Raw genomic sequence first — 19,400 nt, 5'->3', positions numbered from 1 at the left:
CCTCTTAGGAGAATTGATAGAACTGGTAGTAGAATTCTTACTTTAAAAGGGAATAAAGGACTACGCTAGACACTAACTTTATTCCCTTGGTTAGCCTTGTGGGAAGTTGAGGGTAATGGATGAAAGTGAAAGCTTTAAGCCTGGAAACTGAGGACGAGGACTGGTGGCAAAGGAAGAAGGAGGCATGGTGTTAGCCGTAGTCAGTGATGGTGCGCCACTGTGTTCTCAGGAAGGCCGGAAGATTAGACGCCACCAGGGGAGGCTGGAGAAGGGAGGTGACCTTTCTTTCTTTCATCCTTCAGCCTCGACAAAACGGCAGACCTGTTGGCAGCACTTGTGTGCCCACCCACAGGCAGGCAGGGGCGAGGGTGTGTGGAGAGTGTGCACTTCCTCCACATCCACTTCTCTGGCCTGGTTGACCCATAGCTTTTGACATGTGAGGCCGTGTAAAGTACTTAGAGCTTTCCACAGATCACTTGCTCCTGATGAAGGATAACACTGATCTCTTGTGCCGGTTGAAGGGAGCTAGATATGGAAAATTAGCCTTATTTGCTTTTTGTCCAACTTGTTTCAGCTTGCTGTGGTACAGCCAACTACAGTTAATATTTCTGCAGATGGTTTTGGATTTGCTATTTGTCAGGTACGTAATAATGATTCTTTTTGTTTAGTTAAATGTGGCTTGTTACAGCAATTCTTTGGTTTGGAGCACTGCTAAATCTCTAACTTAGGTAACATAAAACTTTTAATGATTTATTTCTATGACTTAGGCAAGATAAATCACTCCCTTTAATAAAGACTATCAGCAATGTTACTAACTAGTGAGTAGACAGCGATTATATGGACTTATAATCTATTGGAAAATATTTCTTGAATATTATATGCTTTTTGAAATGAGGATTAAAATCTTGCAACTTGATTCATGTGAATTGTTGGGAATTCCAACCTTTTTCGTGAAAATACAGCTCAAGAGTTGTAATACTGGTGGAGTTTCTACTATGACTTCATAAACAAATACGCATTTTACTTACAACTTCTTAGTATTTATCCAACAATATAAAGATCAATATCATATTACATGTAATTGACTTGAAGATAGGAAATGTGTTCCTTTAACGTAAAATCTTATATAATAGTAAATAAAACAATTAGAGCATGATATATTCAGTGTTCTGGTACAGGAAGAAAATCCAAAGAAATCTACCCTTTATGGTGCCATAGGGCTAGAATAAAATGGAAGTAGTATGTAAAATACTGAATGGAATAGTTATTATACTAAGTAATACATGAAAATCATAGGGACTTAAAATTATCTTATTGGAAACCCAAAATAATATGTGATAGGACCAAAAATGATTATATGCTTGGTTATAAAAAATCAAACAAACCTGAAAGATTTACTGAGAAAGTAAAAAAATGGCTATTATAGAGAAAAGGTCCTTTTTCAAAAACCAGTACAACTTGTCTAGTTGAGAGAACAGGGACACTTGATGGTCAGGTATAATTTGGAAACTTCCAAATATTCTAAGATTATTTGTGTGATACTCAAAAGACAAGGAAAAATGATCGCGGTTAAAGGAATGATATTCAATGAAAAGACAGCAACAGAAAAGAGTAAATAATTTGTATTGGTATTTACTAAGACCATGTGAAAATTCTCAGTCCCAAGCTGTCTTGGAATGCAAACAATAAATCCAAAAGTAAATACACAGGATATTTTAGATACGACTGCAAAATTATATATATTTAAATCACCAAATTAGTTGGAATTTATTGTTGATAAAGCAAATATAGATAAATGGCTGAAGCCCAGTGGTTTTTATTTGAAGTTTGAAGGACACAGAAGTAAGCGTGGTACTGACTGGTCAGAATCTTCACCAGTCCTATGTCTGTGTCAACACGCAGAAAACAGAAGGTAGGGGCCAACAGGCACTTCTCATGGTGGAAGCAGGATTGCAAAAAGGTTGGTCACCCAAGAAGAGATACTGAGATTTCCTTTAGCTGATGTTTTTGTCAGGGCTCTAGAAAAAGGAAGGCAAAGAAAATTGTCAGGTTTGCAGTAGATGTTAACCTCTTTCAGGTAATAAAAAGCGAAGCTATTGGAAATGAACTGCAAGCTCTCCTGAGTTCTCTGAGGAGTTGAGCTTTGCAGTGGGTGCAATCTAAACCTTAATCCTTTGTAGTAGACAGGTGTGAACTAGGACCCAGAGACAGATCCAGTAGTCCGTTTGTTTCCTTCATTTCTTTTTTTTTAAAATTTATTGTTTATTGCAGAAACATTGGTTTATAACATCGTATAAATTTCAGGTGTACATCATTATACTTCTATTTCTGCATAGATTACATCATGTTCACCACCCAAATGCTAATTACAACCCCTCACCACACACATGTGCCAAATTATCCCTTTTGCCTTCCTCCCTCCCCCCTTCTCTTTTGGTAACCACCAATCCAGTCTCTGTCTCTATGTGTTTGTTTATTGTTGTTATTATCTACTACTTAATGAAGGAAATCATACGGTATTTGACCTTCTGCCTCTGACTTATTTCACTTTGCATAATACCCTCAGTGTCCGTCCATGTTGTCACAAATGGCTGGATTTCATCGTTTCTTATGGCTGAGTAGTATACCATTGTGTATATATACCACATCTTCTTTAGCCATTCGTCCCTTGATGGGCACTTAGGTTGCTTCCAAGTCTTGGCTATTGTGAATAACGCTGCAATGAACACAGGGGTGCATGTATCTTTCCGCATTGGTGTTTTCAAGTTCTTTGGATTAATACCCAGCAGTGGAATAGCTGGATCATATGGTAGTTCTATCCTTGATTTTTTGAGGAATCTCCATACTGTTTTCCATAGTGGCTGCACCAGTTTGCACTCCCACCAGCAGTGTATGAGAGTTCCCTTCTCTCCACATCTTCTCCAACACATGTTGTTTCCTGTCTTGTTAATTATAGCCATTCTGATGGGCGTGAGGTGATATCTCATTGTAGTTTTGATTTGCATTTCCCTGATAGTTAATGATTTTGAACATCTTTTCATGTGTCTCTTGGCCATCTGTATATCTTCTTTGGAGAAATGTCTGTTCAGGTCTTTTACCCATTTTTTAATTGGGTTGTTAGTTTTTTTGTTGTTGAGATGCATGAGTTCTTTATATATTTTGGAGGTTAAGCCCTTATCAGAAGTATGGTTTGCAAATATCTTCTCCCAATTGTTAGGTTGTCTTTTCGTTTTGTTGATGGTTTCCTTTGCTGTGCAGAAGCTTTTTAGTTTGATGTAGTCCCATTTGTTTATTTTTCTATTGTTTCTCTTGCCTGGTCAGACATGGTGCTTGAAAATATGTTGCTGAGACCAATGTCGAAGAGCGTACTGCCTATGTTTTCTTCTAGAAGTTTCATGGTTTCAGCTCTTACATTCAAGTCTTTAATCCATTTGGAGCTAATTTTTGTGTATGGTGTAAGGTAAGGGTCTACTTTCGTTTGTTTTGCATGTGGCTATCCAGTTTTCCCAACACCATTTGTTGAAGAGACTTTCTTTTCCTCATTGTATGTTCTTGGCTCCTTTGTCGAAGATTAGCTGTCCATAGATAGGTGGGTTTATTTCTGGGCTTTCGATTCTATTCCATTGATCTGTGTGTCTGTTTTTGTGCCAGTACCATGCTGTTTTGGTTACTATAGCTTTGTAGTATATTTTGAAATCAGGGAGTGTGATACCTCCAGCTTTATTCATTTTTCTCAGGATTCCTTTAGCTATTCTGGGTCTTTTGTTGTTCCATATAAATTTTAGGATTCTTTGTTCTATTTCTGTGAAAAATGTTGTTGGATCTTTGATAGGGATTGTATTGAGTCTATAGATTGCTTTAGGAAGTATGGACATCTTAACTATGTTAATTCTTCCAATCCAAGAGCATGGAACATCTTTCCATTTCTCTGTGTCTTCTTCCATTTCTTTCAGCAATGTTTTATAGTTTTCTGTGTAGAAATCTTTCACCTCTTTGGTTAAGTTTATTCCTAGGTATTTTATTCTTTTTGTTGCAATTATAAATGGGATGGTATTCTTAATTTCTCTTTCTACTACTTCGTTGTTGATGTATAGAAATGCAACTGATTTTTGTATGTTGATTTTGTAAACTGCAACTTTACCGTATTCGTTTATTACTTCTAAAAGTTTTTTGGTGGATTCTGTAGGGTTTTCTATGTCTTTAAAATCATGTCATCTGCAAATAGTGACGGTTTCACTTCTTCCTTTCCAATTTGGATCCCTTTTACTTCTTTTTCTTGCCTGATTGCTCTGGCTAGGACTTCCAGTACTATGTTAAATAGGAGTGGTGACAGTGGGCATCCTTGCCTGGTTCCTGTTCTTAGAGGGATAGCTTTCAGTTTTTCACCATTGAGGATGATATTAGCTGTGGGTTTGTCATATATGGCCTTTATTATGTTGAGGTATTTTCCTTCTATACCCATTTTATTCAGAGTTTTATCATAAATGGATGCTGTATCTTGTCGAATGCTTTCTCTGCATCTATTGAGATGATCATGTGATTTTTATTCTTCATTTTATTAGCGTGGTGATTTGTGAATGTTGAACCATCCCTGCATACCTGGAATAAATCCCACTTGATCATGGTGTATAATCTTTTAAACGTATTGTTGCATGCAATTTGCTAGTATTTTGTTGAGGATTTTTGCATCGATGTTCATCAGTGATATTGGCCTGTAATTTTCTTTTTTTGTGTGTTGTCCTTGTCTGGTTTTGGTATCAGGGTAATGTCGGCTTCCTAGAATGAGTTAGGGAGCTTCCCCTCCTCCTCAATTGTTTGGAAGAGTTTGAGAAGGATAGATATTAAGTCTTCTTTGAATGTTTGGTAGAATTCACCAGGGAAACTGTGTGGTCCTGGACTTTTATTTTTGGGGAGGTTCGTGATTACTGTTTCAATCTCCTTACTGGTGATTGGTCTATTCAAATTCTCTACTTCTTCTTGATCCAGTTTTGGAAGGTTGTATGATTCTAAGAATTTCTTCCAGATTGTCGAATTGGTTGGCATATAGCTTTTCATAGTGTTCTCTTATAATCTTTTGTATTTCTGAGGTGTCTGTTGTAATTCCTCCTCTTTCATCTCTGATTTTACTTATTTGTGCCTTCTCTCTTTTTTTCTTGGTGAGTCTAGCTAAAGGTTTGTCAATTTTGTTTATCTTTTCAAAGAACCACCTCTGGGTTTTATTGATTTTTTCTACTGTTTTTTTTAGTCTCTATTTCATTTATTTCTGCTCTGATTTTTATTATTTCCCTTCTTCTACTCATTTTGGGCTTTGTTTGTTCTTCTTTTTCCTGTTCCTTTACGTGCATTGTTAGTTTGATTATTTGAGATTTTTCTTGTTTTTTGAGATAGGCCTGTATTGCTATTAACTTCCCTCTTAGAACCGCTTTTGCTGTATTCCATAAATTCTGGCCTGTGGTATTTTCATTTTCATTTGTCTCCACGTATTTTTTGATTTCTCCTTTGATTTCTTTATTGACCCAATCATTGTTCAGTAGCATTTTGTTTAATCTCCACGTATTTGTGGCTTTTCTGATTTTCTTTCTGTAGTTGATTTCTAGTTTCATACCATTGTGGTCAGAAAAGATGCTTGGTATTATTTCAGTCTTCTTAAATTTACGTAGACTTGTTTTGTGGCCTAATGTGTGATCAATCCTGGAGAATGTTCCACGTGCATTTGAAAAGAACGTGTATTCTTCGGTTTTTGGATGGAATGCTCTGTATATATTTACTAAATCCATCTGTTCTAGTGTGTCATTTAGGACCACTGTTTCCTTATTGATCTTTTGTTTGGATGATCTATCCGTTGGTGTAAGTGGAGTGTTAAAATCGCCTACTATTATTGTGTTACTGTCTATTTCTCTTTTTATGTCTGTTAATAATTACTTTATATATTTAGGTGCTCCTACATTGAGTGCGTAGATATTTACAAGTGTTATAGCCTCTTGTTGGATTGTTCCCTTGACCATTATGTAATGCACTTGTCTCTTTTTACAGTTTTTGTTTTAAAGTCTATTTTGTCTGATATGAGTATTGCGACCCCAGCTTTCTTTTCATTGCCATTTGCATGGAGTATCTTTTTCCATCCCTTCACTTTCAGTATGTGAGTGTCTTTAGGTCTGAAGTGTGTCTCTTGCATGCAGCATATATATGGGTCTTGTTTTTTTATTCAATCAGCCACCCTATGCCTTTTAATAGGAACATTTAGTCCATTGACGTTTAAATTAGCTATTGATAAGTATGTACTTACTGCCATTTTTTAACGTTTTTTTTTTCTCAGTGTTTCAGTAGTCCTTCTCTGTTCCTTTCTCCTTCTATACAGAATTGATGGTCTCTTTAGTTTGACCTCTGTCTGAAAGCTCTACTCTTTCACTCCCCTCCTCCCTCCTTTTATGTTTTTGATCTAACCTCTTTTTTGTGCATTTGTATCCATTACCCTCCTATCATGGAAATAGATAATTTTTCCTATTTGTGGTCTTCTTTTTTCCCCTTAAATCAGTCCCTTTAACATTTCTTGTAGCACTGGTTTCTTGGTTACAAACTCCTTTAATTTTTGCTTGTCTGAGAAATTTTTGATCTCTCCTTCCATTTTGAATGATAACCTTGCCAGGTAGAGTATTCTTGGCTGTAAGTTTTTTCCTTTTAGCGCTTTAAATATATCATGCCACTCTCTTCTAGCCTGTAAGGTTTCTGCTGAGAAGTCGGCTGATAGCCTTATGGGGTTTCCTTTGTATGTAACTTGTCTTCCTCTTGCGGTTTTTAGGATTCTCTCTTTGTCTTTAATTCTGGACATTTTGATTATGATATGTCTTGGTGTGGGCCTCTTTGGGTTTATCTTGTTTGGGGCTCTCTGTGCTTCCTGTACCTGGATGTCTGTTTCCTTCCTTAGGTTAGGGAAGTTTTCATCTATTAGTTCTTCAAACAGATTCTCTGCCCCTTTTTCTCGCTCTTCTCCTTCCGGGACACCTATAACTCGGATGTTAGTGCACTTGATGTTGTCCCAGAGGTCCCTTAGACTGTCCTCACTCTTTTTAATTCTTTTCTCTTTTACCTGTTCAGCTCGGGTAATTTCTTCTAGTCTTTCGTCCAGCTCACAGATCTGTTCTTCTGTATCCTCTACTCTGCTTTTGAGTCCCTCTAGTGAATTTTTCATTTCTCGTATTGTATTCTTCATTTATGATTGGTTCTTTTTTATATCTTCCATTTCTTTGTTGACATTCTCACTGAGTTCATCTATTCTTCTCCCCAGATCAATGAGCATCCTTAATACTCTTTGTTTGAACTCTCTGTCAGGTAGGTTGCTCGTGTCTGTTTCACTTAGCTCCTTTTCTGGGGTTTTGTCCTGTTCGCCTACTTGGAATGTATTCCTTTGCCTCCTCATTTTGCCTCTTTGTGTCTCATTTTGCCCTGTGCTTGTCTGTATATATTAGGTAGGTCAGCTGTGTCTCCTTCTCTTGGATAGGTGACCTTATATAAGTTTTGTCTTAGGAGGCCTGCAGTGTGCTTCCCTCAGTTCTCAATGTCCCAGGAGTGACCCGTATGTGGGCTATGTGTGTCCTTCTGTTGTGGCCTGTTCGTTCTCCCCTAAATGCGCAGGGAGGCTGAGTTGTCCTCCTGGCCAGTTGTTGTAATGCTCAGCTGCTTGTAGTTGTTGTGGGCCCTTCAGTCTCTTTATCAGGTGTGGGGAGCCCCAGCACCCTTGGCTGCAAGTTCTAATACCACATTTGTGTTGCAGTATTTCTTTTAAGTGAGTAGGCCCCCAGTGTGGCAGGTTGTTAGGCTCAGGGGCTTACAAATGGTATAAGCCTCCAGCCTTTAGGTCTCTTGTCAGCTCTCTGAGGATCGCAGCTGAGTGGGGCTGGCCTCAGGCACGGGAACACCCAGTTGTTTCAGGCTTTGGAAGATGGGGCAAACCTCCTATGTGGGTCTTTGAGAAGCACAAGTCTTCTGTACCTGACAAGCCCTGCCACCCACAGGTCCACACACACAGTCAACACAGTCCTGCCCCATGTGCGTGCCCTGACTCCTGAAGTGAACCCTGTCTCTCCACGGCGGGAGCCCCACACACTCCACCACCGCCCCATACTCTCCACCTACTCCTTGTGAACGCCCTGCACCACTGGAGTGGGCTCAGTTGCCAGGCTGCAGAGAATCCAGTCACCAATCTGTGCAGGCCCACAAGTTGCCTGAGGGCTTGTTGTTGGGTGGGGCCAGTCCCTAGGTTGGGTTGCCGGCCCTGGCTGAGCTGTATTAAATCTGTGCTCCTGTGGGTGGGGCAGACCCTGGGCTAGCAGGCCCCAGGGAGAACTCCAATGGCGTCTGTGTCAGCATGCCCACACCAGGCCACACCAATGGCTGCTGCCAATGTCCCAGTCCCTGGAGAGGTCTCACCTCTCACTGCAATGCACTCAGAGCCCATCAGGTGAGTCTCTTTTCACCAAAGCACTGTGCACCTTTCTGCTGATTTTAGGTTGCTTTCTGAAACGGGTGAGTTTGCGCGTGGGCCCTTTAAGAGCCCGTTTTAATGTCTTTGTGAACCAGCTTTTCTGGGGGTACTCCCCAGTGCTTTAGTAGCAGGCAATGTCAGATATTATGCCACTCGTCTCGATTGTGCTGGGCTCACAAAATGTGTACAGCGGTGGCGCTCTCCGGCTCAGGGTCCCGCTCCTGTAGGGAGGGCTTCGAACCTGTGGACTGCTCCCGGGAGGCCGTGAAGCTGGCGGCTTGTGAAGGCGGCGTTTTTCCTCTCCAGAAGGGAGTTTCTGCCTCTTCCACCTCAATTAGGATTGTGCTTTGTTGCAGGAGTTTCTCTTATCCAGTTTTCAGTTCTGTCTCAGGGGTAATTTTTCCACGAGTAGTTGTAAATTGGCTGTGTCTGCGGGTGGAGGTGAGTTCAGAGTCTGCTTACACCGCTATCTTGACTTCTCCCCTCTTGTTTGTTTCCTGATGACATCTCTAAGGAAAGTTCTGCCACCAGAAAGGGGATGATGAAAAGGACAGAGACCATTTCTCCAGTTTTGTGGAACCGTTCTTCGGCTGCTCCAGGAATACTCTGCAATTTTAACTGTAGTGTAAGGAAGAGTCCAGAGTGAGATAAGCCCAGGGATGAAGGGGAGGAAGGGTTACACGAGCTGGGTGTGGCAGAGTAAAAGTCGGAACTCTTAGGTGTGAAAGATGAAGGCTTAGAGAGGAATGTTTAAAAGTATGTAAATCCAAACTGGGTCCTCGATGTTTCGATCTGAAGGGTGTGTGTGTGTGTGTGCAAGTGATTTAATCTGAGTAAAGGAAGTACGACGTTGCATGGCGATAGTAAGGCTTGGTATCAGAAACAGTAGAAGAGGTGAAACATTTAAACAGGTTCCAGTTCCGCGTTGCATGAGGCAGGCCTGGGAAATTGTGAGTACCTCCCCAGGCTTCTGATCTTAGGATGGCTTTGAGAAAACACTGGTCCTCACATCCCAAGCGTCCCCCGGCACCTTTCACATTGGTGGTGGGAACAGAGTCTATGCTGAAAAAGACCCAGTTGACTTGAAGTCCATCGTTTATTTTATCATCTTTGAAAAGCGTTGTATGATCAAAAAGAATCCTTAGCAATTGAACACGTTTCTGTCCAACCAAGGCTCTGAGACTTTAGTTTTGGTTTATCTTACTGAGAGTTTCGAAGGTTCCGGTTTGTGAAAACTGACTCCAGTTGGGCAGCAGAGCTTAGAAATTAGTGGATGCTTTCAAGAAAGTTGGCAATAGTTTCACTATTTCTCTCAAGAGAATGTTTTACATTATTTGAGAAAAACAATACCCATGAATGTCATCCACGATGGTCTAAGATACTTGTTTTGGAATATTACCTAACAATTTTCTCGATTTTTAAAATCATTGTTTACAACCTTTTGTAACAATATTTGTTAATAATGATACTTTGTTAGTGAATAAAACTAATTTTTTTCTAGGTTGAAGATTACAAATCTAGTTGGATTTAGTCCAAAGAGAATCATTACCTAATATTTAGAATACATAATGATGACAATTTATTGCTAATAATTTATTGCTCATTTATTATTTGTGCTAATATTTTATTTATTGCAGCTTAATGTTATTTATAATGTGAAAGATTCAGGGTCTTCTAGAAGCCGAAGATCTATCCAAAATCAAGAAGCCTTTGATTTAGGTATTGCTGTAAAAGATAATAAAGATGATATCAATCACTTGAATTTGAGTGTGTGTACAAGGTTGGTATCTAAGTCCCTATTCCTCTTTTCTCTTTCAAAAAACATAGATTTGAAGATTTAGTTATATATATATAACTGTGTATTATTTATAACTATGTATGTAATATATATGTAACTATATAGTTATCTAACTATATCAATATAAGGAGTTGCATTTAACAAAGATTTCAGTTATGCATTTCACTTCAGGTTACGAACTAGAAATACTGCTAATAATATTTAAGCATTTCTCAACATGTCCCAATTATTTACAAGTTTTCCTTGTATTTATAACAAGTTTAAATAGAAAAATTTAATAAAACTCAGGACTAATTTATGAAAACTTTAAATTAACCAATCATGTTTAATACTCCAAATTTGGTTATTTCTTCTTGTTAGTCATTTTTTCTGTTAAATAATTATTCCAAGTTCATATTTATCCTTTAGTGTTGTACTTTTAATTCAAAACTTCATAAAAGCATATGAGTTCAATGAAAAGAATAGTTGTTTTAGACACTGTGAAAATATTCCGGTTAGAAGGTCTTGACCTTGGATAATTAGGCACTTGTAGCTTCTGGGAGTCTTAAGTTTGGTCTGTATCCGAAGCATCTGAGAATCTTGTTAAGTCATAAGGAGGAGGAGTTCCCCCTCAAACTCACTGACCTCACAGATTCAGAGTCTGTGATGCACCTTCTTCAGCTTTCTTGGCCATTCTAACGCACATGCAAGTGTGAGAGCAACTCCTTTAGAAAGATCTTGAATCAAGAGACTTTACAATTTCTTCCTTGTCAGTCTGTTCTCTTAACTCTGCATGATTTGCTGTTAAGCTGGGAGTTACTGTAAAGATGTACTGATAATGAGGAGCTGCTGTCTGCTTTTTCAAAATATCCCATGGCGTTCTGGTTGAACTTACAGCATGTTGGGCAGGAAGTCACTGATGTGCTCCTGAGCTGCCAGATGCGCTTCAAGGTCATCTCTGGGTGTCCCTCCAGGTAGTCAGCCTTCTTAGCCATTCCCTGAAGTCAGTCTCCTCCATTACTGCTTCCGTCTGTGCTGTCTCCTTCTTGTTCATGATTTTGGTGTAAAATGTCACATGTGTTGGCCCCATTCCTCACCTTATTGGGCATTTTGGACTAGCAGCAGGGGGATATCAAAATCTTTGCAGCGGCTTCCTTTTCAGCTGAGAGTAGGGCTCCCATTATTCTTTACTACACTTGCAATTCGGCTTTATTCTTGAATAACATCATCATTATTATTATTGTAAACAATAACAACCTACATTTATCACAAACTTACATGCCAGGTATTGTACCAAGCACTTTTACATGCATCTCATTTAATTCTTAGGCTAACTTTGTAAAGTACGTGCTATTATTATCCCTGCTTTTCTCATTCATTCCTTCAATCTTTCATTCACTGAGTAAATATTGGTGAAGTCTCTATTATGTGCCAGGCACAGTGTCATATGTTGGAATGTAATGGTGAGCCAAAAAAGACACAGGCCCTGTCTTCATGGAACTTACTGTTTGGAGTGGGAGACAGAAATGAATAAAAATGAATCCCCTAAGCAAGTCCAAAATTCTAGTTTTTAAAAGGGCAAAGAAGAAGAGTCTTATGGAGCTATGAGAGGGATTTTACCTCTTAGGGAGGTCAGGTGAGGTCAGGTGAAGAAACAGATGAGGAAAATGAGGTGAAACCAGAATTCAGACTACGAAGGGGCCCCGTTATTTATAGGGGCTCATGTAAGGATGCAGGATTCCAGATCTTAATCTATCATTAGAAATCAGATGGGCAATAGACTTTGATAGGTAGAGTGTCTACCTATCTGTCTGTCTGTCCATCCGTCCGTCCGTCCTTCCTTCCTTCCTTCCTTCCATCCTTCCGTTGATCTGTCTGTCTGTCTATCTATCTATCTGTCTGTCTATCTATCTTTTTTTCTTCTTTGGGAGGACCTGGAGAAGGGAAATGTTTTCATGTGAGGGTAAGGGTTTTATAAAAAGGATTTAGATGCTGCTACTAGTTTTATGAGAAAAATCTGATATGAAATACAAATAACATTTTAAGTGAATTTTTTCAGTGGCACTTTATGAAAAGAGTAACTGCTATTTCAGGCACTTTATTCCCATCAATAGGGTCCAAGTCCTTAGTCACCTTAGACAGAGTTTTCAGTGTGGCATGGTGATTTAACAAATCTGCCCCTGGCTGGTAGAAAGACAGGTCAAGCAAGGCACTTTCGCTGATGTACTGAAAGTGATCATATTTAAGCAGACTGCCTGTTTTTCTCAGCTGTAATTTTTGCTCAGATACAAACACCTCTAGTTTCAGTGCACTTACTAGTTTTCATTAGCGTCTCTTTTGGCTGAGTGCGTCACCCAGCAGATGATTTCAGTTGCTTGGGATTGCTCAGCCAGCTGCAGTCAGCAGTTGTACTGGATGGCTTTTTCAATCAGGCACGTTTGGCAGGCATCGGTTTTGTGAAAAGCAGGATTTTTTACCAGCCCTTCTTACTTTTGCCCTCTGAAAGAACAGCGGGAACTAACTTAACAATGCTGTGATCCTTTCGTGTTGGAGACAAGCTCTTTTCCATAACCATGCTGGGTTCCCTCTGCTCCAAACTAAAAGCTCTTGCTGCCTATTGATTTTAGAAAAATATTTATTTTAAAGGAGACAGAGTGTTGTTGGTGTCCAGACCCTTTGATGCTCACACTGTGTGCAGCAGGGTGAGAGAGCGAGGCCATGTAACCAGAGTTCCCAGGTTGTGGTTCTCTCAGGGCAGCTGAAAGAAATGCAGATCGTGCCCCAAGTATGTGGAGAACAAGAGGAAGGACTCCTCCTGTTGCTCGTCTTCCACAACCAGGCAAGAAAGCTTGCTAATGACTTGGCTGCGCGTCCACTGCTAAGTGATCCAGTGATGCCTTGGGGTCCTGGCTTTCAGCTGGAAAGTTCAGTGCTGCCAACTTTTGAGAAGAGGAAAACAGCACTTCAGTATGGAGCTCCCACTAGAGAACAGAGTTGCCTGCTGGAAGGCACCTAGTTGTGCTTGTCACGACTACAGGCACAGCCTGTTCCCTTGCAGGCTCTCACGCTGCCCGTCAGATGCACACACGCTTATGTCGTTAATTCTCATAGGTTGAAAGAATAACACTTGGCAGTTGTAATTTTTATGTGAAGATAGTTTGCCAACAGCGTTAGGTTTTTGCTAAAGGACTTTTTCCATCCTTTCCTCTTTGATTTAGGTTTCTGGGCCCCGCCAGAAGCGGCATGGCTCTCATGGAGGTTAACCCACTCAGTGGGTTCACCGTGCTTTCAGACGCAATTCCTCTGAGCGAGATGGTGAAGAAAGTGGAACATGATCATGGAAAACTCCACCTATATTTAGATTCTGTAAGTAGCAGAACATAAGTTTCATATAGGTAACCATCGACAAAGCTACCATTTATTATGTTCACAAGTCGTACTTTGCACGTTTTCTTTATTAGTTCAGCTTTTTGTGTCCCTGAATGACTTGCACGTGGCAAACATGTTTGTCCCCACTAAAAAGACATCGTTATACAGTTAGAGAGAATTACTGTTAATGACGAGCCTGATGAAAGTCTTGATAACTAAATCATTATTTCATGCCAGATGTAAAATATATAGAAATTGCTGTAATTTCAAAAATTCAGTCTAGATCTCAATTTGAGAACCCCTCTGCCTCAGGGAATTGCTAAACATATATGTTTACATGCTGATGATGAAAGCTTTAATTACATGTTTTAAAAAGCTTTCATGAAGCTTTTTATAAATCCCAAAGGGGTTAATATTCGCACATTGAAAAGTTAGGTGCTTAAATCACAGAAGAATATTCTCAGAGGTCTGGTCTTTACACAAAATTATTGTATAGTTTTCATATACTCTTCCTACTGCGGTGTGAAAATTACTGACCCAAGAATACAGTGCATAAAATATGTGAAAAAAGTAATTGAAGAATTCAAGACTCTACTTGTTATGTTTCAAAACTGCTGGCGTGTAAGTTTATTCTTTTCTTCTAACATCTATGTATGTGCAATTTGTAAGTTGAATTGAAATTGAGTTCTAAGTGTTCTTAGGATTTCATGTTACATGGGGGGAATATGTATGTTTCTTATTCCAGTTTTGGCAAGTATGAATCAGAAATATATTGCTTTAGCAATATAACTACTTTAAAAAAGCTAGTTCCTGAATGTTCTCATTGTTTTAAGACTTCAAAAGCCACTCTGGTTAAAAACCTATTAAGGGGCTGGCCTGGTGGCGCAGTGGTCAAGTTCGCCGGCTCCACTTCCTCGGACTGGGGTTCGAGGGTTTGGATCCCGGGTGCGGATATACGCACCGCTCATCAAGCCACGCTGTGGTGGTGTCCCAGCTAAAGTAGAGGAGGATGGGCACAGATGTTAGCCCAGGGCCAGTCTGTCTCAGCAAAAAAGAAAAAAAAAAAAGAAAACAACCTGTTAAAGCTAATTGAGTCTCTAGATTCTTTTGCTGTTCAGGAATTTTCATATATCAAATACTGCTTGAAAGCCATGGGCCTAATTTGGAGCTTGAAAACAAATTTAAGGTTTTTATTTAATAATGTAATTGGTTTTGGAGTTTGTCTTTTATCTGTGACATTCCTGTTAATGGTTATCTTGAGCGTTCATTTATTTTGACTGATTAATTTGATTTTTCATTTACTGCTAATTGATATGTAATGGAATGTTTGAAGGCATTTTCAATTTCAGATTCCTTAACCGGTATTGTTTGCCAGATTGGCACAAGCTGCCCCTCTGGAGGCAAGGAGGCTGGCCTTTTGTACCCTGTGCCAGTCAGTTATTGGTTATAGGGTGCCCCCCACCCCCCGATGTTACCTCACTTCCTGGGCGAGGTGGCTCCCTTGAGCAGAGGGCAGTTCTCTGGAGGAGGGGCTGCTGTGAGCCTCAGCAACCACTGGGGGCTCAGCGCCCAGGTGAGGCCCCGGGGCCCAGAGCGTGCACCTTGGGCTTGCTGCTGACCTGACGGCTCTAATTCTCAGTCTCCCTTTCAGTAAAATGGAAGTGAGAACAACACATCTTGTAAGGATTGTTTTACGAGCTAAAAGATGTCATTTATATCAAGGGCCTACCACATCAGCAGGCACATAGAAGTACTTCCTAAATGTTAGTTTCTATATCTGTTTGCTAAACTGATAAGAAAAAGAAATATCTTTATCATGAACACATAGTCTGCCACTGCCTTAAACATCTTTTATATTTTTCCAGGTGAATGAAACCCAGTTTTGTGTTGATATTCCTGCTGTGAGAAACTTCAAAGTTTCAAATACACAAGATGCTGTAGTGTCCATAGTGGATTACTATGAACCAAGTAAGTGTGTTTTGGAGTTCCTGATACTTTAGGAGTTAAGCATTCATTCGCTGATTCAAAGTGGCCAGCTATTGGATTGGTGTCTTGGGGGTGGGTGTTGTGGGGGGAGTGTAGGAAGTAGGGGAGCAGATGAGCTTCCCATTTAGATGAAGACAATTGATAATTTACAAAGGTCGCATGATACATTTAGCACATGCTATTAAAAAGTAATGTTTTTGCTCATAATATTTTTGGTTTTTAAGTCACAATTACAAAATTCGCAAAGAAAAATTTACAAAGAGAGGCCAGTTATGTTCAATTTCAAGGTTTTGCTTCTGTTGGAAGTACCCATTCCTTCTGGTTCCTCTTTGAGATGGGAGTTCTTCAGGAGACGACATGAACAGTGTCCGCAGTGGAAAAGCCTCAGCTGGCTGTAGCTGTTTCTTCGTTGAGGGAGTGTATTGTTTTGCTAAAATTTATGCATTATAACAGACTTTTTTTAGCATATCAAAAAAATATAGTCTGTTTGGAAAATAACTTGAGCTTCTTTAATTTTACTGGTAACCTCTTACTTTATAAAATGTTAGAAATTTAGGATATGGGAGTAGAGATCTGGTTTGGAGATCGCCTAAGCTAATTAGGATGAATCGACATTCAGTCACAGAGTGACTTTTTGTGGGTGTGCAATCTCCAGGCTAACGTTTCTACTTGTAGTAAAACTTATTCTGGGAGTGGCCTGGTGGCGTAGTGGTTTTATTACAAGTAGAAATGTTCACAGGCTCTGCTTCGGTGACCTAGGGTTTGCAGGCTCAGATCTCAGTGTGGACCTACACACCGCTCATCAAGCCATGCTATGGCGGCATCCCACATACAAAATAGAGGAAGATTGGTACGGATGTTAGCTCAGGGCCAATCTTCCTCACCAAAAAAGAAGCAAACAAACAAACAAAAACTCCACTTATTCTGAATAAGTACTCCTGGTGGCTCAGAATTGTCAGAATGCATGAGAATTGTGAACCCTGCTATGTGTTAGGCAGCTGTAGATAATTACACTTTAAAATAAAATGAACTTGTTCACGTTGTTGGTAGTGTTTGATAGAGTATTCATTTAAGACTGAGGCGTGCTGCCACTTACTCTTCTCTCTCCTTGTAAGTCCACAAGCCAGTTCCTCTCCTCTTTTGCCTCCTGTTGGAGTTGAGGGAGAGCGTTCCTCCAGCTTCTTGTGGGGCATTTTGGAGACTGATGCACCACTTTTTTTCTAGTAGAAGGATGGGATACACTGTGGAGACTCAATGATAGTACCTAGTTACCCAACTTTGTGATTTAACCTCGTTGAAAAATTCTCAAAGTGATATTTCTTAGGTGTATGGAGAATATTTTATACATTTAAGAAGCAAAAAAGATTGTTTATGTAATTTTTTTGTGGCAAACAACTTTATGAGGAGGACATTTTAAAATGAAAACATGGGAAAGATCAGAATAATAAAAACCTAGCAACCCATTTTGGAAAATCCTAAGGTTACAAAATATGTTTATAATATTAAAAAATTGATGAAAAATCATGAAGAAATTTGAAAATAGAATGTTTTTAAAAATTGTAAAAATTAAAATCATTTATGTTTTATAGTAAGCTTACTGTAGTGTTATAGGTGCTTTCTATAGTTTTCTGTTAGCTTATACTGTGAAATTTACCCAACTTAAATAGTTTTTGAGACTGTGTGCTCAACATTTTAAAACACTGAAACAAGGCATTGCATAGGCCAAGTTCTCTTTGTATTTTCGTATTTTTAGATAAAGTCCATGGTAATATTTTTTTCGGAAGTTCTGATGGTTAGAACTTGATTTGAAGGCATAGGAGGTGTCCCCCTGCAGTGGACTCTCTTGGGAGGTGAGGCAGGCCTGCGTTGGAAGGCCTTCCTGCTCCTGGCAGCCCGTCTTTTTGTGCTGCGATGGTGGCCGCAGCTGCAGCCTGTTTTCCCTCGTGAGGCTGGCTGACTGCTGGTGGTGGAGAGACTGAACTGGAAGCATTGTTTCTTTCGTGGATTTGGTTAGCAGCTTGGGCCCCTCTTGAGCATTTCAGTTATTTCTTGTAAAGAAAAATAAAATTATGTGAAGAGTGGAAAACTGAGAAAAGTGTATTGAAATGCTCTTAAGTTTTGGCAAAGTAAGTGTTTCTAAACAAGGGAGCTGTGTAAGCTGATGTTTGCCTCTCTGCACAGGGAGACGAGCAGTGAGAAGCTACAACTCTGCAGTGAAGCTGTCCTCCTGTGACCTCTGTGGAGATGGCCCCGGCTGCCCTCCTTGTGAGAAGGGGGCTGCAGCCTTCTCTCCTCACTCGTCAGTCATTCTCGTCTTCTGTTGCACGCTTCTCTTCTCTTTGCAGTGTTGGCTGTGATTTATTTTTCAAGGACTCCATATAATACTTACATTTCCAGAAGTTGCATGTGATTGTCTTGTTTCGTAATCCAATACTGCCTCTATTGTGAAGTAGAGTGTTTTCTTTTTCTGGGCTGGGATGCTGTACAGCAGTCTGAGATGTGTGGCTGCACAGGGGTCTTCCCCTCACTGCTGTGTGGAACCAAAGCCAGAATTATTGCAGTTGTATGTCCTGATTTCCTCCTCTTAAAATCTTGTAGGATCTTTTTTGGAGGTGTTATTTTCTCCAGAATAAATGCATTATTTTAGATTAGTTATTCTGTTCATTTTCTAGAAGAACTGAGCTTAGGTTCTTAAGCATTGTTATACACCAGTGCTTGCTTTAGCGGTAAAGACAGATTTCTGGGAACTGGGAGAAAACAAGCAGAAGGAGGAGCTTATTCTGTCTCCCTCCCACGTCCACCCTGCCCTGCTCTCCACCCCACCCCACCCCACCCCCAGTGGGCTCAGTATATCTTTCTTAATTGGATTTTACTTCTTTCCTTTTAGAATGGAGGTGTTGAGGTTATCCTTTTTAAGGAAATGATGTTTGCCCACCCCAAATGTAGTCTCATATCCCAACCGTTGCCCTTCCTCTGCCTCTCTTCTGGAGAGAAGGCGGAGAGTGGACCGTGCCTCCCGTGCTCTGCACTCTGTTTAGGTGGAGGGTGCAGAAACCTGCCCATAGGCGGGGGGGCGCGGCTCTCCCTCTGGTGTCCTCAGCCCGCGTGGCTCCCTGTCGGGGCTGAGTCAGGGAGCGCTGCCACACGTGCCTTGTGTGCCTAGACTAGAAGAGCCTAGACCAGGAGACATGGGCTTTGTTAGTAATGGGGGCGATAAGCCGGGGGTACAAGAAGCTCCAGTGTAAGACACGGCAGACTGACCTCCCTGTGGTCTGGGAAAGAGGCTGGGGTTTGTGGGGACCAGGGAGTCTTGATGTGACCTTGACCTGAGTGTCGTAGCCGGTGGCTGAGGTCCTGTAGAGGCTCTTCTAGGCTCGGCTGTCTGGGGACATCTAATGCTTGCTGTGAACCTGTGAGAAGATTTCTGAGTTGGAAGCACCTGGATCAGTGGTTCCCCTATATTCTGAAGGACAGGATTCATTTATCTGGGTGAAAATTAAAAAAAAAAATTCCTTTTCTCTGCCCCCTCGTTTTCCTCCTTTCCCTCTTCCTTCTTGCTCTCCTTCCCTTCTTCCTTTCTTCTTTCCCTTCTAAATATATTGAAATATTTTAGATATATCCAAAATTAACTAAAGCTCTTTTACTAAATCTGGGAAATGTTTTAATTTTACTCCTTAACGGCGTTTCTCTCAAGTGGATGTGGGGAAGATGATTGCCATGGGCCCCACAGAGTCTGTGTCACACTATTTTCAACTGATCAAAAAGCAATACATCAAAAATAAAGTC

The 19,400-nt window shown here is 40.3% G+C and overlaps 1 protein-coding gene across 1 annotated transcript in view; it reads left to right on the top strand.

Moving 5' to 3' along the window:
• CD109 (CD109 molecule) overlaps positions 1-18,265 on the top strand; it is a 139,812-nt gene extending 121,547 nt beyond the window's left edge. The window contains exons 29-33 of the mRNA XM_058566767.1: positions 575-640; positions 10,120-10,262; positions 13,478-13,625; positions 15,494-15,596; positions 17,796-18,265. Of these exons, the coding sequence (XP_058422750.1) occupies positions 575-640; positions 10,120-10,262; positions 13,478-13,625; positions 15,494-15,596; positions 17,796-17,971 (636 nt within the window). The 3' untranslated portion in view covers positions 17,972-18,265. The remainder of the gene's footprint in view (positions 1-574; positions 641-10,119; positions 10,263-13,477; positions 13,626-15,493; positions 15,597-17,795) is intronic.
• Positions 18,266-19,400: the final 1,135 nt, after the last annotated feature.

This window comes from Diceros bicornis, chromosome 23 (genome assembly GCF_020826845.1).
Source record: "Diceros bicornis minor isolate mBicDic1 chromosome 23, mDicBic1.mat.cur, whole genome shotgun sequence".
In the NCBI taxonomy this organism is placed as follows: domain Eukaryota; kingdom Metazoa; phylum Chordata; class Mammalia; order Perissodactyla; family Rhinocerotidae; genus Diceros; species Diceros bicornis.
Note: the sequence above shows the minus strand (reverse complement) of the source record. Positions and strands in the feature narration are given on the sequence as shown.